Here is a 27,448-nt window from a genome sequence, read left to right as displayed (position 1 = left end):
TACTCTTGCCAGATTCCATACCTGGAGAGTCAGGTCCACATAAAAAAAAATAGAGGCACTTTTAATAAACTGGAATAAAAACTGATAAAGAAGGTAGATTAATTAAGAAATCAGTGGCAGTATCAAAGTGTTCTGTTGATGATTAAGCTGTCAACAGAAAGCTGAAACTAATTGCCAGTGGCCCAGAAAATGCCACTTGTACTTAATACCTTAGGGACAGCACACTTTTCTTGCAGTGCACTTAAACCCTAGGTTTATAAAGTCTTAAAAATTGTACTACATTACCCTTGACAAGAGAAGCATCTTTTAATGACAAAGCAAATCCCAAGGTATATTACATGACTGATCTGTTCTAGACACAAGCTACAGGAATTAAGCTAGTTGTAGGTAGTTCTGCACTAACTACAGAGATGAAGGAGGGTATTCCAGTTTTCAGATCTGTTTAAAAGTTTCTAGCAGCAGTGACTGGGAAATAGGTTTCTAAAACCCACATTCCAGAAGGGAAATAATACACTTGAAACTCACTTTAGTGTTTATATACATATGTGTTCCTCAGGCTACTAAAGAAGAACAATTTCACTCTCAAAATTCTTGCTACACTCTCTAGCAGGGTGGAGTAAGAATCCAGGTTTATCACTAACACACTATGTAAATGTTATTCTCATGAACTAACGTAGAACCGGCATTTTGCGCAACTGTACTTACTGTGACTGGGTAACTACCCTTCAATACACTTCTTATAAAAAGGCAACACAGAAGTAGTAATCAGTTTATAAAAAATGCTGCTCCAAGATTTCAGGTGTGCAGAACTGTAAGTTTACTTCAGAATAAAACACAGACATAGGGGAGAATCAAAACTTTTAGAGTTGTACTTGACCATATATTTGGACAAAGCAGAATTACACTGCATATAACAAACAGTAAAATTTCTTAAAAGTTGTTACAAATATTTTACTTTCTACCTGTACGATCATTAACATAGTTTACTATATCAAGATTTTTTTTCTAAAGGCTTAAAACAAAAACAATCCCTCTAAACTACTTTCCAACAGTAAAATTTAAGTAAAATGCTTACATTCATTTGACAACAAAAAAACATATTAAAAATGTTGGGTGGGTGGTGCAAGAGCTGCTCTTTCAGCTACAACTTTCTTCCAGGGTTACTCCTGTGAAAAGAAAGAAAACAGTCTTGTAAATTGTTAATAACCGAACTTCAAAACCTTTTAAAGTGTTCCCCCCCACAGACCCCTGCAACCACTTGAGATAATGCAAAATAAACTGTCTAATATGCAATCCACTGAACTTTACCTTTTCCTCTTTGCGTCTGTCCTTTTCTTCATTATTCTCAATCGTTTCTTCTTCATCTTCCACAATTCCATCCCCTTGGTATTTGTCATGTGTCCACTTCGGACTGCTACCTGACTTTTTGAAGTTAAAACGCCCTCTGCCACGCTGGAAAGTACCACGGCCTCTTCCCCTTTTGGCCCAATAGTCCACACCATCATCTCTGTCATCATGCTACAATAATACCAGACAAAGAACGAGATTAAGGCACCTCTTAAATGTTCCCCCCCTTAAATATTAATACTCTCTATCAAATTTATACTATACATAGACAAAAAAAGAGAGAACTTTTTAACAGTTCAGATCATCATTTATAGAATACATTATGACGTATATCCTTATAATTCACAATGCTATAACTAAAACTACAACAGTAAAATTGTTTTAAGAGCCCTTATTAGCTGTGGGTCCATTCATATATTTTTGAGTAATGAATCAGTTATCTGTCATTTATCTTCAGTCAGAAGAAAGAGTTACTCACTGGTTTTGAGGGGGGGGGAAAAAAAAATCTGATTTTGAAGGAAGAAGCTTTACGAAAGTGCTAGGATTTTTATATTTACTTTAATGCAGGGATAGCATTCTCCATACTTATTAAGAAAAGGTAATTGAAGGCAGTTTTCAGAAACCCTGCTTCACCTGCACAACATTAGGGCAAATGAAGTTTAAACTGTTTAGATCTGACATTAACAAACAACAGTTGAGTTTCTCTACTTAATAAGCTTAAAGTTTGACATCTTGCTACCAAATAAAGCCTTACATAGTTTGGTAAGTCTTCTGACAATCATCCCATTTACTGCATGAACACTACAGAAAACTATTTAATATAAAAATGGTTTATATTTAGAAGAGTGAGGTACACTTGCTTCAACACCTGCTTTTATTACTTGTGATTTGGAAAGGAATCTGAACTATTAAACACATACCACACCTACATAAAGCAGTTTATTAGCAATTATATAAGAACAGCTAAAGGGTGGCTTTTTTTTTTTAATTGAAGAACATTTTTAGATATGAGAAAAAAAATGTAATAGCTACAATTATTTGTTCTAGCCATCATACAATTTCTTGAAAGATTAATAACATATCTTTCTACATTTATAGATCGGAAAAGTTTGTGTGGGGAGACAGAAGAGAATTCCTTGTACAAACTTCCAAATTGCAATTGCATTATTTCTTGGATTACCTGTTAACATATCATCCTGGTTTCAGCTAGGATAATTTTCTTCCTAGTAGCTGCTCTAGTGCTGTGTTTTGGATTTAGTGTGAGAATAATGTTCATAATGCACTGATGTTTTAGGATACTTAGCAACAACTAAGTTAAGGATTTTTCAGCATCCCATGCTCTGCCAGTGAGCAGGTGCACAAGAAGCTGGGAGGGAGCGTGGCCAGGGCAGCTGACCCCAGCTAGCCAAAGGGCTGTTGCACAGCACAGACATCATGCTCAGTGTGTGAACTGGGGGGAGCTGGCCGGGGCAGGGGGGCAGGTCACTGCTCGGGCCTCGGTCAGCGGGTGGTGAGCAATTGCGTTGTGCATCACTTGTCTTTTCTGGGGTTTTCCCTCTCTCGCTGTTATTTTCATTTTCATTACTGTTATTGTTGTATTTATTATTTGTATTACTATATCTTATTCTATTTTAGTTATTAAGGTGTTCTTACTTCAGCCCACAAGTTTGACTTCCCCCCGCCCCCCGCCCTCTCCAATTCTCCTCCCCCTCCCACTGGGAAGCAGGGAGGAGTGAGTGGCTGGGTGATGCTTAGCTGCTGGCTGGGGGTAAACCACAACACATATTTGTGACAAAACTACAATGCTACAGGAGAAGGTCTAATCTTCACTATTTAATATTTTCCCATGGTGAAACAATGCCCTTAGAAGTTTGCACTGTTAAGGAAATCAACTGGAAAAGTCTGCATATTCAGTATATTACACTACTTACTGGGGGGTTACATGAACAGCCCTCCTTTCATAATCCATATGGGAAAAAGGCATCAAAACTAAGCTGGTTTTCTTATGACTATCATACTATTCAATTAAGAACAGAAGGACTACTAATAACACAGTCAGCCTACATACATCCACAAATACTGTCAGCTTTCCCCGATCTTCCACTTTTGCAGACTTCCAGACTAATTTAAGACAAAGCTCCAATGAAATCCAGGAAGACACAGCACAAGTCTTTTTTGTTTAAAGTTTGTTTTTAATAATTTTATTCTGAGTCTGCCTTCTTCCCCACTCACTGATTACAGTTTTGGAGACTAATTCCGTAGCAGGCCTCAGTTATGGCCAGCCTGCTGTGGAAAGATGCACAAGAAGCAGAACCAGGCACTACAACCACCCCGATACTCTCATGGTTATGTAACTGAAGTCCCTGTCTGTACATGCATGCTACTTCTACACTTGCAGGAAGTTTGAAAAAACAAAAGCATGCATAAGATATCGAGTTCTCCACACCCACCAAGAAGTATTTCTTGCTTTTTGGGGTATATTCAGGATCCCATTCCTCTTCCTTCGGTCTCTTCTGAAAAGTAGTATTTGAGTTGCTGGGACCAGTATTTGTTCCAGCAAAGACTCCTCTGGCTCTTCCTCTGCCCCTAATTCGAAACTGATTAACCAAGATGTCATTTAATCCATTTACATAAAACCATGAAGAAGAGTTCAAGTTTTCTATTACTGAAAAATGTACTTTCTGTGCTTAATTACAGTATCTGCAAGTGTAAAACCATTTTCAAATTCACATACTACCTTAAGTAATATATATTCAGGCATTCACTTAAGAAATAATGATTCTATTAAACTTAATTGAAACACATTTGAGATCTTGACATAAATGCACCCACAACCACCAAGAAGAAATTTCCTTTGACTACTGGTATATCAGTGTGTTGCAACAAAAGGTCAGAAGAAGCTTCTGAAGCTGTTCACAGACAAAAACAAACAGAAAAACTAGATTGAAAGTGGGAGAAAACTGTCAGGGTGAAAAGAAAGGTCATTTACGGAGTCAGTCATATTTGTAATGAGAAAGTGATTCTAAAATATATACAAACAATGCAGTTTTCAAATAAGTGTATCCACTTTGTGTTACTCAAACATTCTGAACTGAGATTCAGAAATGTACTTTAGGCCAAATAAAGTTTTAAATGAGTAAATTCTTTACTTGGTAAAATCAACAGTATGTACTGTACTGAGTTGCAATGCTTGCAATGAAAAATAGTGTCTTAAATATTCTTTATAACGAATCAACAGAATTTTAAAGTGTTAAGCTAAAAAGTCTCTTAGCAACAAAGAAAATACTTAACTAAGAATACTTTAAGTAGTAATAGATACAGTTCCCTCAGCACATACATTTTTAGCTTGTAGAAAACATTAAACGAGTTTACATCCTCCATTCAAGGGGAGAAGAAATGTTAGGTTGGGAAGACAGGCTGCTAAAACCTGCAGTTAGTACAGAACACAATTTCCATAACAGCCTAGTTAAAAACACAGAACTGCGTCTTCACAGTAACTGTACAAAAACATGACTGGAAATTAATCTGATTTGTTAAAAATAAGTATGCTCCAATAAACAGACCAAAAAATTATATAAATAACTAACTTGAAGGAATATTATGCACAGTTAGTTCCACAAAGCCCCAACACTTCTAATGCAGAATTTATGCTGGACAGTTTTAAAAACTACTCTGAAATCAGACTGAAAAGCAATCCATAAAATGCTCACAAGACCTATCTAATACAATGTAGGCAAAAAAAAAAAAAAAATTGCTTGGAGAATCACTTGGAAAGTATCATACTATCATCTGAAAAAAAAAGTGTACAAGAGAGGAAATACTGCATGCTTTATTTCCAATAGCTTTGAAACATTTACAACATTAGGGCACAACAAGCAGTATCATGTCAGGAGAGAAGTATGTAGAAACAAAATTATGATAGGATTGGGGGGAAAGAGATCATAATTTCCTGGTATCAGGTTCTATGATCAGATTCTTTTTAAGAAAAACATCTAGAGCTTTCCTCAACATTGTATCAACACTCTCCCATCACCAGGTCATCTTTCAGACAGAGAAACAAGGGAGGTAAAATCCACTATGGTGTTATCTTTATCGGCCTACAGCAAAGACCATCACAAAGAGGACAGGAGTGTATTTTCTACAGAAAGAGTAAATTTTCAAGCAACTGTTACACATACAATTCTTAAGGAGCTGGATTCCAATGACAGCGTCATTAAGAGATTCTACTTATCCTTATTTCTGTGACCCTACTTCAAAACTATTCATGATTTTTATGTACAAGAAACCTAGAATTAAACGTTATAGTCTATCACTATGTGTTGGTGAAAAACCATTGCTGATTTAACATTAAATTGACAGCTTAGCTTACATGAAAGTCTCCCCTATCCAGCAAGCAGTGCTCTCCCAGGGTACCAAGGCTTCCTGCTTTGGGGAGGATTCACAACCAAAACATTTTGTTTACTCCAAAAGTAAAGCAGTATTTACTGCAGTGCAGTCACCATTAGCCTAAATTACAAAGACATTTCTATACTAGTCAGTCCATGTTTTAATACTATGCAAGCTGTATCCCTAAAGAGAATACTTGAGTCAACAGGTTAGCTTATTTAGATTCTTCTGTTCAGACACGGTTTGTTCAATAAACCTGTGTGTGACCTTGTACATCCTTAGGGACCATTAACCAGTTATTACTGCATAAGTCAGAACTGGCAGTCACCAGTAGGTAAATTAGTAGAAGTCTATTAAATCTAGAATTTACATCTACTTGTATTTCATGTAAAGTAGCATCTCTTTCACAACACATGCAATCTGGTTTTATAAAGCTGTAAGGCTTCCACTAATTATGAGTTTGCTTCAACTGACTGTCTTCAAGAGTAGAGGGGATTTTAAGCTCTACTTTTGTTTAACTCAGTGCCCCTAGCTTATACAGCTAGAAATTGTGCTGATACTGCAATATTTGATGCCTACACCATCCAAGGACTTATACATTTATGCCATACAGATGTTCCTTAGTATAATTAGATTTTAAAAACCCCCAAGAAAGGAGGAAATGATACATTTTCAGTGTTAGAAATTCTGAACTTTGAATTGTCTTCTGAGTAGCTATAGTTTTTTCGAGGGAAGATTCAAACCTTAACTCATGCGTCGCACACCCCACATGCATTTCAGACACCCTCATGTGCCGTTCAAAATTTACACAACTAAAAACTAATCAATGTACATTTATACCAAAACAATGCCTTTTAGCATTATTTAGAGGCCACATGAAAGAATTAATCTGAAAGTATGAAACTACTCCTACTCATTATGTAAGTTGATTTGACAGTTTTTCCCCACCTGAACATGGAACTTGCTTCTTTTGTGCTTTGTTTTGGTTTAGGGTTTTTTTTGGTTTGCTTTGTTTTTAAGTGTTCCTTATCTTTTCAAGGCCTCCTTTATTGATTCCTAGTCTTTCCTAATGCTTCTACATTTCCCAGTTAAATAATCAGTAATTATATTAACATAGAATTTTTGACTTTAAGATTTTTCTGGAGACTACAGTGGTCAGTGTGTCACTTTCCAAATCACAATGCTAAAAACACATTCCAGATCTAAATTAATGAGCTTTCATTAATTGGCTAGTTTAGGCCAAAGAAGCACTGAAAAAATAACAAGTATACCATCTCCTCTCCTCAATACAGCTGTTTCAAGGTTGATGTATATTTTTAATTATTAACTTGCAGGCATCACACAAAGAAGGTCAAAATCAAAATGAAATGATAGGGAAAAACAGAAGCTGCAGGGAGTTAAGAGGTAACAGATCACAAGATTTAATCTTCACATTACAGTAAATATTCAGATCCTGTTAGAAAACAACGTAATTATGAAAGAGCAAGAAATAAGCAAGAGCCCATTTTCCTCACCCTTATGCTAGGGTCTCTAATGGTATGCTAATACATATTTACACACCAATTAACTGCTATTGGGCTGTGCTGGGGGAAAACCCCAACTTTTCAGTTTGGTACATCACATTAAATAATTCAAGAATCAATACTGTGAAAGAAGTCTAGCTTAACATTAATCACTGCAACACTTCCTCATTTTATTTGTTGTACTACTATTATTGGTGAAGTGTTCATAACTTGGGGGAAGAGTATGAGAGCAACTTACAAAGGTGCCTCTTGGCCTGCTGACTCCTGCAAAACCAGAGTATTCTTTCTGTTCATGGTGGGTTTTGAACTCTTCATCTCTCTCTTTCTTGCAATCCTTTTCTTCTCGAGAACTGGATGAGGAAGAAGATGGGGAGGAAGATGGGGAGGACCGAGCACGGTCTTGATCTCTTTTTTGTTTACTGAAAAATAAAAAGATACACTGTGTGCTATTTTAAAAGTACTAGATAACATGTAACATGCTATACTAAAAGGGCTCTCTTTATATTTTATGAAAAACTATCCCCCTTCTGGTTATAAATTCACATAGGTGTTACGTATTTCAGATGTTAAGGTGAAGTACAGTTCCACTTTCCAGCCTCCTCTTACACATTTAAATGCACTAAATGTATATTATTGATAGTGAGTTGGAAAGCAGCAGTCTGCAAACTGCAAATACAGTTTTCTAGGTTTTGATGCCATAAAGATTCTGTTACTTTTAAGATCTGCCCTTCTTCTGAGGCAGAAAAACAGAAGTTGAAGGGAAGAAAACCCTCAAGGCAAAGCTTTACAGTAACTTTACATAGTTCAGTTTGCACACTGTTGAGAAGACATTGTGTGGGCTTCCCTACGTAGATGGCTGTACAGAATTAGCCAGTGGAAGATAACGTGGATACCATAGTCAGAAAGTAAATGGGAAACAGGAAGAGTAAGTAAATATTCACTGTATATCCAGTACAAAGCAGGGGGAAAAAAATTCCTACAGCAAGACTTAGTAACCCCATAGTGGCAACTAATTTGACCCAATTTACAAGATTTTAACATTCTATTCAAAGGACAGTCATACCTGAAGTAACTCTTACCACTGCTACACAGTATCCACTGAGATATGCTAACATTTTTTTCTTAAAAACAGCCCACTGGCTTTAGAAAAAAATAAAAATTCCCCTTCTCACCCATGTTAAAACCTAAGTATCAGTAAGATTCTCATACTCTGGGTGTTATGAGTTGAAAAAGTGCGGAATCAAGCATAACGAACCAAAGTTCTTACACAAACTGTTTATAGAAATGTACTGCATTGAAGTCCAATCTCCTGATGTAGCCTGGATAATAGGACAGATTAATTTGTCATTTTTTTTTTCAGTGTTAGCTTGCTATTCCAAAGTTTTTTGTCCTCATCCACCATAAGCCGTGTAAAAGACAGATAATACATATTTGCTGTAAAACAAATAATTTTAATTGTTTAAATTTAAATGTTCCATTATACATTGAAAATTGAAAGCAATTAAGCTTACAATTACAAAAGGCTAATTAGAAGCTAAAAACCTATATAGGGACTTCAAATATTTACCTGTCATCTTTGTAAGATTTGTAATCCTTGTAATCTTTTGGAGTTTTCTCCCGCTTTCTTGACCCACTGGATTCCCTGGAACCCTTTGAGTCTCCTCGCTCTTTACTTCGCTCTTTTCTACGTCGGTCAATGTCATGCCGAAGATCAGCAGAATCGCACCTTAATTTTTTATCTCCCTGTAAATAAATATATATTTTGGAACAAAATTTTGAAATAAAATATCCAGAAGATAATCTGAATGAAATAGCAAGTTGTGCATCAATTAAAAAAAAAAAAAAAAAGATAGAATTTACCTATTTTTCAACAAACTCTTCAGCACACAAATTGACTTTAAGTGAACACCCTTTACATGAAATGGCTAGATCTACAAAAAGAACAGCTAAGAATTTCAGTTTCAAACAAGCATTCCCATCAAGCCAATGGGATATCTATTTTTTGATGCAGACAGACCGTAACACATGGTTTGGGAGGATGTTTAAATATTCTTTTCTTCTGGTGAATTGTTTTTAACAGAATACAAGGACCTTTGGAATTCAACCATACTACTCACTGACCACCTCAGCATTTTCCTGCCTCCCCCCCCTCTTTCTGTTCTTTGTTCTTGGGCAGCTTTGTGCCAACAAAATTGGTGAAGAAACATCCAAGAAGAAAGGAAAGATGGGAGAAGGCTTGACCTTATATGCCAGAATACCAATATAGCAAAACCATGCTACATAAAGTGGCTTCTTGGTGACATGTTTTACTTGAAGGAAAAAAAAAAAGGCTGTTCTAAATGCAAGTACTCCAGATACAAAAAAATCAAATTATTTTTGCATTTCTACACACAAACACAAAGTTGAAGTTCAGATTTAAAGGAAAACACAATATATTAAGTTTAGAGCAGGTAGGATGTTTACTTAGAACCTACTTTTTGACTTTCTTCTTTAAAGACCCTCTCTTCACCTGCTAAACGGGTATGCTTCCTCAGGGTACTTGGAGAGATGTCAATCCTCCTAAATGTAAAATAAAAGCAGTGTCTTGCCATATTTGTATGTGACTGTTAATGGCCTCAGACATTTCCTTTCAACAGAAAACTGAGAAACAAAGCATTTTTGCAGTAGAACAAACATTTTTGCATATAAACCGCACCATCAGAATACAGAAGCAGACTGAAAATTAAAAACTTTGGTTCTGTTCTGTGTGAAGTATGCTACAAACACAAATTCAGAAAATAGGAAATTTGCTTTTTCACATTTAAGTACAGCCTTGAAGAAACAAAAAACATTTAATGAATTATTTCAAAAGATCAGTGTATGTAGCCAGTTGAATATCCATCCCCTTCAAGAAATCATCAACACTATGATTGTTTGCTGTAAAGTCAAAAATACTTAACACTTAAGAAAACTTGCAAAGTTGGATGGTGAATATGGAGATACTATATCCTCACATGCAACACAAATATAGTACACTGCATCATAAAACTGTAACACATGATCAGAAACTACATCTGCATGCCTACGTTCTTACCTTTCAGGCTCTCATGTTTTTCAAAAAACCTGATGTAAATTAACACACACAAAAACTAAAGTAGTATGAGATGGAACATTTCATACTGAAGAATAAAGATGCAGGTACAAGGCTTCTTTTCATCTCCAAGATACGCCCCTCAATATTTGAGCACTGCATGTGAGAAAAGTAAATATATCCTAAATGAAATAGAGATAGAGAAGACATCTGCTACAAAACCACAGATGAAGCTAGACTTGGCTCAGATGAGGTATCTTTTACAGAAGGGGACCTTGGTATTTTGTATTTACACAGACATTGACAAATTACTCCAGACAGATCAGAAAAAATATTTCAGGTTCTCAGAAGAAATATTAGCAGACATTATTTGAAACACACATCATCTACATATGCAGTTAACATATACCTATGTATTTCTGGGCTCTTTTGCCGGGTGCAGTGTTCTTCAGTAGATTTTTGATATGCAGTGAACCTCTCATTTAGGGTCATTCCAGCTGACTTGAAGTATTGCTCTGTTGGTTACAATAGAAAAACACTGTTTCGTTAGTTTAATTCAACTGACAGGTATTTCAGTCCTCACAAAGGCAAGTAGCAGGCAAAAAAACATAGTATTTTCAATAAATCTACCAGGACAAGCAAATGTGGTGTTTTCCCTATTTTTACACTCACTGTAACCCGAACAAAAGTAACAGTGCACAGCATCACTGCAAGTCTAACTATGCCATGACTGTATTACATCTAATTCAAGCATCATTTACTGATTAGACTTGCTCATTTTCAATGACATTTTCCTCTAATGAAAGAGAAAGGAGCAATTTCTTAACAGTTATTTTATACTTTGCCCATACGAGAAAATGAAGTTACTTTGAGTCATGAATATTTAGCAATAAGTACATTTTACTATTCCTTTCATCTTTAATTTAAAATGAGTAAATTCAGTGAAAACACTTAAGTAATGTATGCTTCAGTAACTACATGAATGACCTAACAAGTCATTTCTTAAAGGAGTACAATTTCTTGATTTGAAGTTGTGATGATAAACAATCCAAGACAATTAACACACCTATATATAAATAATTAATTTAAGCATCTGGCATCTTGGCAAACTTGACAATTTCTCTGACAAATTTTCTCTTTCCTTCAGAGACAGTTAAATTAGCAACAACAAAACTCAGTTTTTTAAACCAGCTCAACAAATGTGTTTAAATGTAATATAGAAATACATAAAGTCATGAGCTATGAAATGTTACATATGAAGCAAGCTATCTGCTTAACAGGTCAACATACATCTGTATCAACTTACCGCCCGGCATCCAGTATTTGTCTCATAACCAACCATTAAAACTTGAAACGGCCACTACAAGGGTAGTGCCTCAATCATAATTCCATCAAACACAGGAATTTGAGCTAGCAACTCTGTTTTTATGCCATTTTTGCCAGGAAGACAGAAGGTTCAACTTTGCCTGTTTGGCATCTGTATCTTTCAACAGCTATTTTACTTTTGTAACATGGATTTTGCCATTTCAAAACACATTCCAGGACCTAGTTACAATGAAAAAGAAAACATCACTGGGCATTTTCAGCTCTACATTAATAAAGAGCTGTTCAGACTGGTCGCATCACACCAATAATGAACATAACTTCAATTTGTCAAAAGAGTTACTAAAATCTGATCACAGACCACAATAAATTTGAAACTTAGAGAGGTTCTGCTTTCAAAAACAACCGTAACTGTACATACTCTAATAACTTGACCAGATAGGCTGTTGTTACATTTAACAGGTATTTTTTTTTAACATACAAAAATTTACAGAAAAACAGTCTATTCTGTGATCAACATGTGAAAGTTTCAGGATATTATTTCACCTACAGCCTACATATGTACCATTATAAGCAACAACTCACAAAAGTTCTCATTGGATTGCGCCTTAAATCTCTTTACATATCAGTAAAATAGGTATTTTCACAAGAAATCATTACACTTTATACAGATGTCCCAATAATTTTTTTTTAATCTAATAATTGTCATAATCTATTATTGTTGACTATTACTTTCTTCTTTATAAGTAATTAAAAATGCAGGAAATCATTTCATGTCAGTAATCCGAATTTTGCCAATAAAAATTAGACTTTTAACAGAACCTTAGCACATACTACTGGCACTCAAATCTTTGCCATTTTAGAAGCTAAAGCATCTTAAAAACAATGCTTACATGTAGATACACTGAAACTGGTCACCTAATTAAACATTTCCACATTCCCCCTTCGTATGATGATACGGCAAAATTATTTTCACCATCAAATTCTTCCATATTATCTCAGTGCGTTAAACACAAGAACAAGACAGCAGCCCAGTGACAAAGTAAATGCTACGGAAAAAGACATTTAAAGAACTTTCCAGATATCCTCACTGGATTTTAATAAATTATCCATTTTTTCACCAGAAAACTGACAGAACATGAATCTAAATGAAATACATCTACTTTGATAGTCAGGGTTTGAGTTTTGGTAGGGTTTTGGTTTGGTGGGTTTTTTTATTGGTGGGTTTTGTTGTTTTTTTTTGGTTTGGTTTTTTTTTTTGGTTGGTTGCAGGTTTTAGTGGGTTTACTGTAAGCAACAGCCACTACTATTAAATCAGAAAAAAATTAGTGTATAATTCACTTAATGGAGGTTTATTTATCCACTTCCAAGTTCCTATAAGTGAAATTCCTGGCTCCAGCACTACAATACTGTGAAATAGGAATAAAATTAAATAGCAGTGTATTTTAGTACCATTTAGAGCAAAATTTTTCTTAAATCTTATTGAGACAAAAAAGTCATTTTAACAAGAACCTGGGTGCTCCAAAACGAATGCCATTGTATTTATAGTTCAAAGGACATCAACCCACATTGCACCATTTAATATGATACTGTATGTTAGAGCCATTAAAGCTACGTAAGATTGACCAATGTAGTATGTTTAAACTACACTGCAAAAATTCAAATTTTATATGCTACTTAGGCTCAAAAATCTGTCCTAAAACATAGTATAATTGATCTTATACTCTACACTGCTTGGGCTTTTTTTTTTATACTACCTTCTGTGGCTATTATTCTTCTAATTACTTTTGTGTACCTCAAAAGGAAGAAAGTCTGACTAAATCCAAATGAAAAGAGGGCTGAAATCTTCCTTTACTAGAGACAGCAAACAGGCTGAAATGAAGTTGTCAGATGTGTATTCGGTACAATAAACTGAATACATACCTTTGACATGATGAACCAACGACACAATGTGCTGAATAAATGACTCTGACGTGCTTTTGCTGGCCTGTGGCAACTTAATGTGGTCAAAGATGGATCGGAACTCTTGCTCCTTCTTGACGGAATGGACAAGTGTGCTAGCAAGCAGCCTGTCTTTAGTCAAGGAAGCAGGTCTAAAATGCATCAACAACAAGAGACACACAAAAGAAACCACTAGTTTAAATAAAGATGACTGACACTGCAGGCAAGTGGAGAACCACACTGTAAAGTGGAATAATTTACCTATTGGAATCATCAAGAGGTACTGGTGCCATTTTGAGTTTAACTTCAGGACGATGGGAGTCACTGGCTATCATTTTGATCCTAAGTGGGCTCTCCTCTCTGAAGGTAGATTTTTCTCTCGCATCCAGATTCTTGTGTAGAGGGGGACTGTAATCAAAGAGTTCTTTGAGCTTTTCAGACTTTACCTGCTCAGGTGACTGAGTTTCTTTCTTCATCATTAGTCTCTCAGAACTCTTGTCTTCTTCCTTGTGCTTATCTTTTGTTGCACTAGGCCTTTCCACTACATAGCCAGTCTCTTTAAGCTTATAACTTTTCTCATCTCTAAATCCATCGCTCTCTCTATTGCCCTTGATTGATATTTTAGATTTGTATTTGGCTCCTTCCTCCTCAGCATTCCGGTGAGATGCAGTAGGAAAATTTTTACCCTGATCTGCCAGGACAGACTTTCTGAACTGTCTGTAATCCTCTGTCTCCTCTGTGTCCTCCCCTTCAGAGTCATTAAACTTTTCTTTCCCAGTCTCTTTATCAACGAAAAAATCTAAAGTTTCCTGTTCCTCCCATTCCCTTTCTCCCTCCGTCCTCCCTTTTTCTGATCCTCTCTCCTTCTGGGCCTCCTTCTCCCTGGTATTACCCCTATCAAGCAGGTATACTCTAGACTCTTCATCTGTGTACCTGTGGATAGCAAAGAAGAGACTGGTAACTGGATTGCATTCATTCCAGTTCACTTGCATTCCTCTTTTGTGTCAATCCCACACCAAGAAGAAGAAAATACATTCCTCCGAGCAATTCAACTTTAGCATGCAATGCTTCGCAGACCATTAACACTGTACCCACTGTCATTTACTACTGGAGGTATCTGAATAATATGCCTTTCCATAAAACACCTAGAAATTCTCTGCTTGAGTTTATAAAAAGCTAGTGGTTTGTTTGTTCTTTCTTAAGCAGTACCCAATTTCACACTCTCTTACACCAGTCATTTTTTCCATCAAATTCACAATTCAGACTGCAATTCATTTTTGTACTTCTTTTTAGTGAAGATGTTAAACCCATTAAAAAAAAAAAAAAGTGAATTATTTTCAAGATCTTGCACATTCCTAAGAGAATTCCAAAGTCTGAGACAGGCTTAATGCATTCACTATATTGTGTACAAGCAGGGAGCCTTCAGAAGGCAGCTCTCCTAAACACAGATACACACTTACCAATTAATTATTTCAGCCACTGCCTTATCTATACACTATTTTCACACAGGTCCTAATATGTCCACCCACTCCAATGCATCTATCCTAGGGGAAGTCATATATTTGATCTCCTAAGCAGTGTGTTTTTACGTAATAAATCACTAACTGGACAAATTCATTTAAAAACCTACAGTCAAGTCTGTATAGCACAGTCACAGCTTTGTTCTACAATTCATTTTATAAGAGATGCACTGAAGTACAAGTCACGTTAGAAAGGAACAGTCTAATGTCAGTAAGATTTTTTTTTTTTACAACTTTTAAAAATCACTATTATATCAAACATTTTAAGAGCAAATTGAAGAATTCTATGTTAATTGGAAAATATACATTGAACTTTAAATATGTTGTCCCTCACATCAATAGAATTATTTTCCAAGAATACCAAGACGTACCCTCTTTCATTAGTAATGCAAGTCAAGGCATCAAAGTTGTCACACTGCACCACACAATTAGCAATCGATGCTGTTTATGTTAATGAAGAAATCATTGTACAACATCTGCATTTTTAGACTTCCAAAAGATTTCCATTTCAAACCACATGAAGCATTAAAATTTTAAAATACCTGAACAGAATTCACTATCAGACAATCAAGTCTAACGCACTATTCCAATTAATATTTTTCATAACAGTAAACAGAGTATAAGAAAACACACTGTAAAAGAAAAGCACAAACCAATTTTTCCTCAAGGATACATGTCCCTATCTCCACTAGCCAATGGTCAAGAACTTGAAGCATCTTAGGAGAAAGAGGTGTATGTTTCAAGCCCAATTCCAACCAGACTAAAATTATGATTATTTATTCCGTATTATTCCATATTGCATTTTTGAGGGCAGAGTAATGATCTTATCAAAACTCTGTAACATACATCATTAAGAGGCAACATTGGGTTCATAATTTAATTCTTACCTTTTCATAAACTTTCCACCTTTTGCAGTTTCCTGTTCGCCACCCTCAGGATAAAATGACCGCACTCGAGTCTCCTCACGGGGAGCGCTCTGTGATGGGATTGTCTTTGCAGGGCTTCTCCTCGAAGGGATATGATGCAATGGGCTATTCTGAGAAGGACTATAACGGCTAGAACCATTTCCAAGAGAACCAGAGCCAGACCTCTCAGGACTATGCTGAATGGAATGGGAATGTTGAGGTGTGTCCTTTGCTGAGTGGGCTGTGCTAAGCAAAGGGGCATCAGAGCAAGATGAACTCTGACTAGGTGGGGTGGCAATAGAAGGACTATGGGGTGACCTTGGACTGTTATCATACGCTGAAAGGCCAGGCCAAATGTCGCCAGAAGCTGCTGATGATTTGTTAAAATCGTCAAGAGACTCTGATGGGTCATGTTCAAATGTATCTTTCTGTTCATCTTGTGATTTATTTTTCAAGGGACTATCTTGCAAAGGAGCCCCTTCAGTTTTCTTTGCCTGCTTTTCCAGAGACGCACGTCTTTTGGAAGAGACAGGTGATTTGCTGTATGGGGATGAAGAACGAGATGAAGAGGACCTTGGGGACCTGGAAGATCTGTAAGATCGACGAGATCTGCTCCGGGACCTCTGGGAAGACACAGACCTTCGTTTTGGACTTCTGGAACGTGAGCGACCACGCCTAGGGCTTCGGGAGTGTCTTCGGTTCCAGACAGGCCTATAACCTCCACGATGGTATCTACCACCTCCTCCTTGATAATACCCTCTACCTCTTCCTCTGTAACCATAGGGACGTCTCATTCCTCTATTATTTCTGTAATCTCTGCGATAATCTCTAGAATAAACACGATCCCTGCTGCGAGATCGTGAATATGTCCTTGACCGAGACCTAGAACTAAAATTAAAAAGCAAACATTAACATTTGACAATTGGAAAATTAAAAAATAAAAAATTGCCTTGACACTGAATGCTAGATTTCTCAAATGCAGTCAGAATGGTAAAGGAAGTAGACTAACAGTCTTAAAGTAACTTCTACAACCTATCTATATTATTTCTGTCTCAAAGGATTACAATAGACATGTCCATAACTCCCAAGGACTGTAAAACTTAGACCTCAACATCACATGATTGAGATATTACCAGTCTCAATGGCCTGCCCTGCCATTATCTTAGAGACTATCATCATGGCATTCAGTTCCTCAATCATCACAGTCCATAGCCTGAAACCTGAAATAACATGACCCGCCCTGAGTTTAATATGCCAGCCTGTGGACAGCAGCTAATGAGGCAGTAAACATTCAATTCAGCCATTCTTTTACAGGAGACGGTAATGTCCACTAGTAAGAAAGATGAGGAGAAGGCTGGAGGCAACTAAGGAGACAAGATACAGCAAAGCTTATCTGCAGAAGCCTTAATTTACTCCAGATCTGAGAAGGTGCATGAGAAATACAGAACAAATCACAGGGAAAGAGACTGGACAAAGAAAACATCGTATGAAGAGGGAAGCAGAGAAACAAACAAGCCACAAATCATGAAGAACCATTAGAATTCTGAAATTATCTTGAGATACAGGAAAAGAGAAAAAACAGCCAAGTATTAAACAATCGAAGTAACAGAAGTTACATTCAAAGTAGAATTTACCTGCTGCCTAAAAAGTAGTAAGATCTCATGCTCACTTTTGCCACAGCATCATGCAAGTGAAAAATCATTTCCAGACAAAAACTAATATACTAAACCAATTTTTCAAGCAGTAAGACATCAGTTTACCTGTATCTCTTTTTTCTAGAATGTGATCTGGATCTTGACCTAGAGCTGGACTGAGATCTGGACTTTGATCTTGAAGAATGTGATCTAGAGTTAGATCGACCCATTTTTCCCAGTAGAAACACTCCTTCCCAAAAGGAAAAGCAGGGAGGGGGAGAGAGAGAGAGAGAGAAAAAACGCAACTATTTAGAGTCCATATAAATGAACAAGATTTTTATATGCTAAAATGAGAATATTAGAAAGAGGTACAGCATTTCCTAAACAAAAGGAACTTTTAAGAGAATATGAGTACTTTAGGAAATTAAAAGCTCAACCACATTTTAAAGAATATAACATATCTACAGTGCACACAGTTTGAAAAGATAAACAGTAAGTTTTTCCAGATCTAATTGCAAACTGATCCTGTAAAAGGAGAGAAGAAGTAACAGAAAATGCACCTGCAAATTAAGGCAAGAACTAAAAAAAGTCTGGACAATCACACATATTAAACAAAATTCTTGCTATTTGTGTGGTTTTCAGTTTCCTTGTATTTCCAATGCAGCAATCCTCCTCTGGAAGGAACTTATATTCCGCTACAATGTACCTTTTACATAAGCAAAGAAAAAGCCCTGAAGTATTCTGTCTAGCAGCTGTTGGTTTGAGCCAGGGGCATTATTTCTCTTAACAACATGTACTAAAGCTAATCACTCTGATCCGATTTTCCACCAGTCAATATGCCCACCCTGTATCTTTTTAGGTTAAATTTCCTTTTTAAACATGTAAAATGCATGGACAACTTAAAGATTTTAACTAGTTAAATAATATGGCTTGCAACAGAATTCAACATTTTTCAGCTCAAATTAAGCTATGAAAACTACAATTTATTATAAAGCAATGTGTCCAAAAATAAACTCATAATAAACTATCATTTCTTCTTATGTACAGTCATAATAAATATTTAAAATTAATTAGTGCTAACCGTAAAAAAAATACACACCTTATTCTTTTCAGATCAGTGGCTAAAAAATACTAAATTTAATAAAAACTCTGACCCATTACCATTTTCTTTTGAAACTGCCCAGCTTACAAAAAAAAAAAGTCACGTCAGACAACCTGAGTAATAAACTGTAAGCAAGTAACTACGTCTTTTCAGGCCCTTGTATGCTCAATACCTACAGTCATAACTGTTTAATAATAATTAAAAGAAAAATGGAAAAAGCAAACATTTAGCTTTTGTATTGCAAACAAGCACACAAGCCTAGAATTATGGTATTGAAAATACAAGCTCAACACAACAAGCACTTTTTGTCACAAGGTACTTTATATAATCTTTCTTGTTACCTGGGTGATATTTCAATTATGTAAAGACAAATAAATAGCATTAGAGGTTAAAGTTAACAAAATTTCAGAGATTTCAGACATAAGAGAACTCAAAGGAAAAAAGCAGACCAACCTTTCCCCTACCAACTAGGCCCTCCTGCCCCATGTGACTTTCCCCACCACAGAAGCACAAGAATCTGCATGGCCCCAGAGAGATGTAACCTCATCTGAAACTAACCCAGCAAAAAAAAAAAATCATTTTAAACTAACCTAGCTTTCCATTTAACTAACAAAAAAATATTTACCTTGGAGAACAATAATATGTTGAATGCTGTCTTTTATTGCCTCCTTCCATTAAAAAGCAAATTTACATAACCTAAACTCGGAAGATGGTTTCTAATTCATTGTGTTCAATTAAAATCACAGAAAATGGCTTATAATCTCTTATGCTCATCTACTCACAGGCAACATAAATTCAGAGTTTTTCAACTGTTTTAAGACATGAAATATAACAATTTTCCAAAAGTAATATAAAAAAAAAAAAACTTATGGGTTTTTGTTGCTATTACAAGTAATTTTCAGACCAAACTTCAGATGTTTATAATACAACACAATTTCAACTTTAAGGAAATTGGTTTGATTTTCACTGTATTCAACAATAACATTTATACTTTTGCACTCTATGTACAAGTACACATATACTGTATGATAGTTGACCTTTACAAGAGATATGCTAATGTCAGAATGTTTTATATATTGCAGTTTCTTATTGCAAGCATAAATTTTAGGACAACAAAATCAATTCTTATCTTAAATGGTTGGGTTCAATCAAAACATTTAAAAATAGAATTAAGTTAATCTTACCTCAAACTGTTAGTTGGTGCCAATGAAGCAATTATTTCAAAACTCTCTATTTGTGCTTTCAGCAATACTGATCCCTACAGAACAGAAAAAGAGACTGTCAAAGACATGAACTTTTACTAAAGGGCAGGTAATATTTTTTGCTTAAATAGGTTCAAACATTAATCTGTTTATCATGAAAAGACAGCACATAAGATACTGCAAATTTACTCTTGGGCTCAGTGAAGCTGCATGTTAAGACTGGAGCAGCTCAAAAGCTAGCCACTGCCAAGGGGTAAATCCTATTCCCCTTCCATACATGATCACCCCTCCTTCAGCCTTGATTATAGAGCTGTACCCTCAACCTTCACAATAGCCCTGACACCCTTTGGGTCCTTCAATGAGCAGGCTCGACACCCAGAAATCATTTTCATATGGCTAGGTTATCGAACTGGCTTAATAAAGGGCCAAACAAGTGCCAGAGCTGGATTATGGGGGAAAGAACAGCATACAGCCAGGAAGAAGGAACAAAAAGGACAGTGGCAAATTGTTAGCCTAATTTGAACTCTAACCTACAGCTCTGCACTTAACTGGAGCTATGTTTTGTTTTGTTTTGGGGGGGGGAGTAGGTGGGGAAGGGATGAGGACTTAGGATAACAGTGTGAAAGCTTTATCTGTAGGTTTCTTCTGCAACATTTATACAAGCACTACTCTTATACCTTATTGTCTGAAATGCATACATATATGAGTTTACCTAAATAACCAACATCATCTTCAAAAATAAGTTATTTTACACGTATAGAGAAACAAAGCATAACTGTAATAATGAAACCAGTCTCAAAAATACAAACTTTTCATTGGCCTCAGCTTTTCATTACCTGAAAGCCTTAAGACTATGTATACATTTGTAGTCTAACTCAACATTTACCAAACTTTGCAATTCCAATCAAGCAACTTGGAATTTTGTCCCAATTCAGTACAGACAGGATGGTTCTCCCAGAAATTCTGCTTCTCAACAATTTATTCATTAAAGCCAAAGCCATAAGAAATCCACTGCTCCTAAATGACACTCCCACACTTGTTCACAGATGTTTTCAATGTTTTCTTCATCTAAAAGAGGAAATGTAGCACTTGTGTTCATAAACACTGCTTTCAAAAGTCCACTTACCATTCACTAGTAGTGACCAAGATATTTCCAATTTCTACAAAATATATGCTTTAATAAGATTAAGTTTTTACTTCTCATCAGCAGCAAGCATGAGTCTCTGAAGGAGCACAGTAGTGTATCGGACCATTTCAGATCTTGTCTAGACAAAAGGCGAGATGGTATTAGCCAGCAAAGGTTAATTAAGGCATTCAGAAGTCTAGTACAGAAAAAGCAATACAAACTTCAGCTAAATGGTTGAAGTTCAGTCTGAGGTTTTAAATCAATAATCAAAACATCTACTTCTGTTTTCTAAGAATGATCTACTGCTGTTAGCTGAAATCCAACAATCCTAGTTTAGGTAAGTCTAGATCCTGAGGATACAGAGCAAGATAGTTACTGCACCTTTAAAACCTCTAGGAGGAAGACAGGATCTTAAATTATTAAAGCTCAAACTCTGGTAGTCACTTCCACAGTGTTTTAGGAATCGTTTCCAGCAAATGGCAAAGGTGAGAAGCAGCCACACTTTTTTTTTTTTTTAAGAAAAAAAAAAGCCAATGAATATACCACATCCAACCCTGGCAGCTAAAATATATTTGCTACCTTTCTCCCTAGGTTTTTTTTGGGGGGGTAGGGGTGTGTGTGTGTGTTTTTTTTTTTCTCCCCCCCAAGACTATGGGTGTAACATTTGAATAGAGTTTTGAATAGAAACTCTTAAATAGAGTTGAATAGAAAACCTTAAATATTGAATAAAAAAAAAAAAAACAAAAACAAAAAAACAAACCTTCAACTATTTGCAGCTTTTGTTTCCATTTAACTGTAATAGATAAAAGGTTGACACACAAAAACCCCTTTTCCAAACAACGCTCATACTGAGGAACTTAGAAGTGAAAAGACTACATAGCTGGTTTGTCTGTGTAAATATTCTCACATAATGCAGGAGTCTATAAATTGATTAACCTCTATTAAAGCTAATTTAGAGAATAATAGTGGTAGATACAGAAATATGTAGGAAAACAGCTCCCTCGTCCTTCACACTTTCGCAGAGAAAGTACGCACTCCTCTGAAAGCATTGCAACTACAAAACATTGTTTCACAGTATCAAACCACCCACAGCCTCTTCCTGCAGACTCTCATGCTCATTGTCAGTCTGTAGTGGCTACACCATGTCAAGTTAGGTCAGGAGTGGTAAAGTGACAATGAAAAAGAGGTGCAAAGCATCATATGTTGCTATACAGCAACATCAACCACTAAATCAAAAGACATGTTGCCCCTCTCACTTCAGTGCACAAAGCTCATTCTCTGGACTAGTCTCAGAAGAGACCGACTCTGCCAAAGATGCATATTAAGAACATGACACAAGATGTCATCACTAACACTGAGGGATTTCAAGAGGACCGTGACTGCTACAAACATGGTCTATGCCTGAAACACCAGTGCTGTAATCCACATTCTTTTTGCAACTCAAGCTTCTTTTTCCCTTGCTTTCTGCCCTAAATACAGGAAAAGAGATGCTTGGCTCTCAACCATTTCACTCCTGTGTTAGAAAATGTGGATATTACAAAGGAGGCTGCTGTAGCTCCACAGTACTTTAAACCAGAATAAACTGGCACTGCTAGTTTTAAGAAACAGTCCCATCTCTCCTATCCTCTGTTTCCTCACATTCCTGATAATATTCTCCCTTATCCTAGCACAAGTATTTCTGCAGCCACATAGTGAATTTGATCAGAAAATGTATGGACCACCTGGATTAGTTTCAGTACAAATGATTTCTCCAATATGGGTCATGACACAGCCCCACAAACATTTGGGCCAAGACAGGGACATTGCAACAGCAGCCAGACAGGACTGCTTCTTTTGGCAGCACTGCAATCTTAAAGCTTCCCTGAAACTATCTTGGCAAAGCCATCAGCAACAACTTGGAATTTAAGCTTTGTTAACAGTACTGGCAAGCACCTTTTAGGGAAAAAACAAAACCAACCAACCGACCACAACACCACCACCCCCCAAACCCAAATAACCAAGCCTTCACACAGAAACCTAGACATTTTAAAAAAATGGATAGCGCACCACCTGTCAGATACCAAGTCACGTTCATGACCAAAGAGGAAGTCAAGATAAGTTTGTTAATGACTTAACAGCAGGATCTTTTGGTGTCTTAGAACAGTCTCAGCCAGCAAGTGTGACCATCAAGCACACAACAGAACCAGGCTCATCTCACTACAAGCAACACAAAAACAAGGAAGTAAATGTCACTGTCACCATTTGCTACGTTTAAAAGAAAAAAATGGAGGACAAAGAAAACTGTTTTCAATTCCCTTTAAACACTATTTTTTAAGTTTTTACTACACCACTGATGTTAGTTTTTTCAGAGTACACAGACTGCAGATGCAACTTATCACTTAAGCCATTTTAGAAGTTCTACAGCACGTGGAAGTTTCTGAAGACGTTTTAGGACAGTTATCCCCACTTACACTAGCAAAACACTGCTTCCTCTTAGCTTCATTATTTTAGCTGTCCTTCAGTTACAGTTATTTAGCAGTCTATATTTCTCTTAAGCATTACTTGAAAGCTGTCAGGAAGACTTAAGTCAAAATCTTATTCAAAGTAATTCACAGGCTGTTGCCAAAATGCATTTTCATTCAGAGATTCAGGCTTCAAAAGAAATGAGAATTATACAACCAGGACAAAACATAAGGTGATAGGATAGTCAAGAAATCTCGCAGAATTTGTAACACATACACCGAATTAAAGAAAACCAGTCTTACTGGGACAGTTGTGTAAGGCATCAGTACATCTGCCACGATTTCTTATCCATTCTTTACCTCTCCTTCTCCCACTCCCCTTCTTTTTTAAATGCCCACAAACTCAACAGCAGCACATCACAAGAACAGAATGCATTAGTGACTGTAAACCCGTATCACTCAGATCATCAACGACTACAATCTAACAGATACTAAAATACCATAGCAAATTTGCCCTAACTATCTTGGAACGTATAAATAAGAGCTGGGAAACATATTTTTCCCCTATTTTATATTCTTGGTATATAATATTATCTTCATAATAACCACACAGCTGCAAAGTCAAAACAGATCCATATTATAATTACAGCATGAAAACGCAACTCGAACAGTAAAAAATACAAAGGCTTTTTTCCAAGCTCATTCATTTCTTTATAGAAAATAATATAAACTATTTGCAAATTAAGTCAAAACGCAGCATTCTAGTAACAGTAAAATCAGCTCTGCAAAGCCATCATATGATTGGTAGCTGTTCTTTTATGTAATACTATTGGCAAACAAAAGCATGTTTCTCCTTTAACTAAAAACACAGAAATCAGAGCAACTGTTCTGAAGAATTTTGTCAATACACAAAAAGGAATGAGCATGACTTTGGATATACTTTGTTTTGGATAGCCATTCTGGTTATTCCTTTGCATTTTAAACACTGTGTTTTCATATGCCCTTACACAGTGGTTTCCACAATTTCTTTGCAGTAAGCTATGATCATGCTGCTGCAGAAAAGGCTATCCTCCCTCCCTCATCTGTTCCAAGACTGATACTCATATAGGTGCTTGGGGAGCTGGAGCAGTGAACTAACTGATCCAGAGGAAAACCACCCTGGATGAAGAGACAAAGCTGACTTTTCAGCCACATCACCTCCCAGATGCCATTTACCACGAGGCTGCATGGAGACGAGTGCCAGCACAATGAACAAGACAGCAATACACTTTTTCAGAATACCTTTGGGAACAGCTCTCACACAGATAAGCTGAATACATTTGCAACCCAAAGGTTTACTTTCTTCAGTAGTTTCCTTCACCCATCTCCACTACTTGTAAACAAACCCCAAACGTTCTCTGGCATTCCTCAAACCCCTACACCACAATTTCTCCTTAACAACCAGCCCCAATCTAATCCATCCAAATACCTGCACCCTAGGTCCAAACAACAGCTCCCTGCTGACCCTTTCTAAATTCCTACAACCACTCCAAGTTTTCTGTGTCCCCAATGGCAACAAACCCTTCCCCACTGTACATGCTTCCCCCAGCCACAGCCTTCACCTGATGAATTCCTTCCCCACTGCCAGACCCACGAAAGCCTTGCTCAAGTCACGGAGCCAGTGCTCAGGAGAGAGGCAGTCACGCCCCAAGTGCTGATATATGTAACGCATTAAACCTCTTCCTGCCATTCAACACAATCACTCAACATCAAAAGGGACAAATGGAAGGAAGCAATTCCTACCCTCCCTGCCACAACAAGCTGCATGCTTGGAGTGCACTTCGGAGTCAGGGCCTTTACCCCTTCTTATTTTCCCCACTTTTTTCTAAAGCAATGAGATTATCAGAAAGGAGAAACAAGGAATGAGGAGAAAGACAACAGCTAGACAGCGCTTTCCCGGAACCCCACGCTCTTTAATCAATCCTTCCCACACTGAAAACAACTATTCTAAGGGATGCTTTTATATATTTACAATAAGCCAGACATTACTCAAGCAGTGACTACTTGCAGCGTCAAGAACTCCTTTGTTTTGCATGCCCTAAATCTTTCTGTAGTAAAATCTAACTGTTATTGTTAAGGTAAAACTTTGATCTCAGAGATAAACAAGTGACAAGTTGTACTGACTTGGTGAGGGATCACCATGACACACAAAACAATAATCTGGTCTTCCTAAAAAAATTATCAGGCAAAAAGTAGGAGGTTTACAAAGCAAACAAGAAATAAAGGGCAAGATCCTGCAACGGTTGTATACAACAGTACGATGAACAAGGCGAATAAAATAGCCCCTTTCAGCAAGGTGCATCAAACCCGCCCCAACCCCTCACCGGCTTCTGCGGGCATTTCTAAACAGTTACGGCGCAGGGAGGCAAGCAGGAGCGGTGTTGAAGGCACAAGCACTTGAACCGCAGTCATGCCCGAGGGGAAGTTCCTCCAACGAGTGTAAAGGCTGTTCCAACACCAGGAAGCATCCTTTCACCTCAGCACCGTTTCCCTCCTTAGAGTCACACCCGCGATGATAACGGGGAGATTTTATATTCCCGTAACCAATGCGGCGCGGCGACCCCCTCGGGCCTATCTCCCACAGGGAGGCCGGAAAGACTGCAAACCCAAGTCGGCCGAGGTTGAAGCCCAACGGGGCAAGCCGCCCATTCTACGTCCCCCCCGCCGCCGGGCTCCCAAAAGCCGCGAACCAGCCCAAGGCAGCTCCGCGGCCGCCTCCCTCCCGCCGCCCCTTCCCTCTCTACCTTCGCTCCCCGGGGCGCCGTCCAGGCCCAGGGAGGAACGACGCCGGCTCGGCTCGAGGCCCGTAGGAAGTGGCGGCGGCCGCCTGCCCCCACCAGCAGCCGCGGCTGCCGGGCCCCACCCCGGGGGAGCGGTTGGGCCCGTCGCCCCGGGGCCTGGCGCGGTTACCGCGGGGAGTTGGGGGGGGGGGGGGGGGGACGGGGGTGTGTGTGTGGGGGGGGTACGCGGCGGATAACGGCTGCGGCGCGCCGAGGTCAAGCGGCGGGGAAGGGCGGGACGGCGCGGCGCGCGGGCACCGCGCGGCCGCCGGGGGCGAGGGGGGGTTGGGGGGAGGGGAGGCGGGAGGGGCGGACGCGCGCTGGCGGGGGGGGAGGGGGGGGAGGCCTTCTCCTCCCTCAGCCTCCCCCCGCCATCTTCCCGCCTCGGCCGCCGCTACGCACGCTACCGACCCGCAAAGCCTTCCCCGCGGCCCCTGCACCTCCGCCCCTTCCTCACCTGGAGGGCGGAACTCCCGGGGGCCTCGCTCCCTTATCGCGGCTCGGCGGCCATTTCCCGTCCCGCCGGAGGACGAGACGTGTGGCCCAAAGGGAAAAAGAAAAAAACCCACCATACAGCGCGGGGGGGGGGGGGGGGGGGGGGGCGGCCGCCTGCTGCTGCCGCCGCCGGCGCGTCACTTCCCCCCTGGGCGGGGAAGCGCCGGCACCGCTCGCCGCCCCAGCGCCATCTTGGTTTTGGGTAGCCGTCCGCAAGGAAGATGGCGGCCCGTGACGCTGATGGCGGTCCGCAGGCCACCCCCTGGCCTGGGTCCCAGGGGAGCGGCGTGGCCCTGCCCTACGTTCCCACACACACACCTTGTCCCACGGCCGGGGGCTCTGACCCGCCGGCAGCAGCTCTTGTTTCCTCTCGCACCGCTGTCACTAAAAGCTGTCGCCTTTTACCCTTTCCTTCCCCGAAAGGCGATCTGAGGGGCCGGGGCCCCCCGGCCGCTGCCAGGTTACCTGTCGGGCGGGGTGCGCGTCCATCCACAGTGGTTGCTTGGAAGGGCTTGTCTGCACAGCGGAGCCCAGGCAGCGAATCACCACCCGGCGGCATTTGCCCCCGCTGCTCCCGTGCCCCAGGAAGGAGATCGCGCAGCGGCGGTACTTTA

At 38.6% G+C, this 27,448-nt stretch overlaps 1 protein-coding gene across 11 annotated transcripts; it reads right to left on the bottom strand.

Annotated features, from left to right (window-relative positions):
• Positions 1-793: 793 nt before the first annotated feature.
• On the bottom strand, positions 794-27,448 carry BCLAF1 (BCL2 associated transcription factor 1). 11 transcript variants are annotated; one of them, XM_032983148.2, is made up of 14 exons: positions 27,300-27,448; positions 21,080-21,218; positions 19,936-20,009; positions 17,776-17,899; positions 15,998-16,903; positions 13,852-14,523; positions 13,573-13,742; positions 10,736-10,841; positions 9,731-9,815; positions 8,824-8,999; positions 7,495-7,675; positions 3,798-3,944; positions 1,309-1,518; positions 794-1,166 (listed from the first exon to the last, which is right to left on the bottom strand). In XM_032983148.2, exons 4-14 carry the CDS (start codon positions 17,877-17,879, stop codon positions 1,161-1,163), a joined length of 2,763 nt encoding a protein of 920 aa, XP_032839039.1. In that variant the 5' UTR covers positions 17,880-17,899; positions 19,936-20,009; positions 21,080-21,218; positions 27,300-27,448; the 3' UTR covers positions 794-1,160. The 11 variants fall into 11 exon arrangements, with proteins under 11 accessions (XP_032839039.1, XP_032839037.1, XP_032839046.1 ...); XM_032983146.2 differs by lacking the exon at positions 27,300-27,448 and adding an exon at positions 26,797-27,024; XM_032983155.2 differs by lacking the exon at positions 27,300-27,448 and adding an exon at positions 26,797-27,018 and having other exon boundaries at positions 13,852-13,998.

The sequence above is a fragment of the Tyto alba genome, unplaced genomic scaffold (genome assembly GCF_018691265.1).
Source record: "Tyto alba isolate M040663 unplaced genomic scaffold, T.alba_DEE_v4.0 Super-Scaffold_22, whole genome shotgun sequence".
In the NCBI taxonomy this organism is placed as follows: Eukaryota; Metazoa; Chordata; class Aves; order Strigiformes; family Tytonidae; genus Tyto; species Tyto alba.
The sequence above is the reverse complement of the archived record's forward strand: the minus strand, read 5'-3'. Positions and strand labels throughout refer to the sequence as shown.

What these genes read in the sequence shown, in the direction of transcription:
- BCLAF1 (XM_032983148.2), bottom strand. Translation starts at nt 17,879, where the DNA reads ATGGGTCGATCTAACTCTAGATCACATTCTTCAAGATCAAAGTCCAGA. An exon ending in GTTGGTTCATCATGTCAAAG is followed by an intron (nt 10,842 to 13,572) that starts GTATGTATTCAG and finishes TGTAACCAACAG; the next exon opens with AGCAATACTTCAAGTCAGCT. An exon ending in AAAGCAAGAAATACTTCTTG is followed by an intron (nt 1,519 to 3,797) that starts GTGGGTGTGGAG and finishes GTATTATTGTAG; the next exon opens with CATGATGACAGAGATGATGG.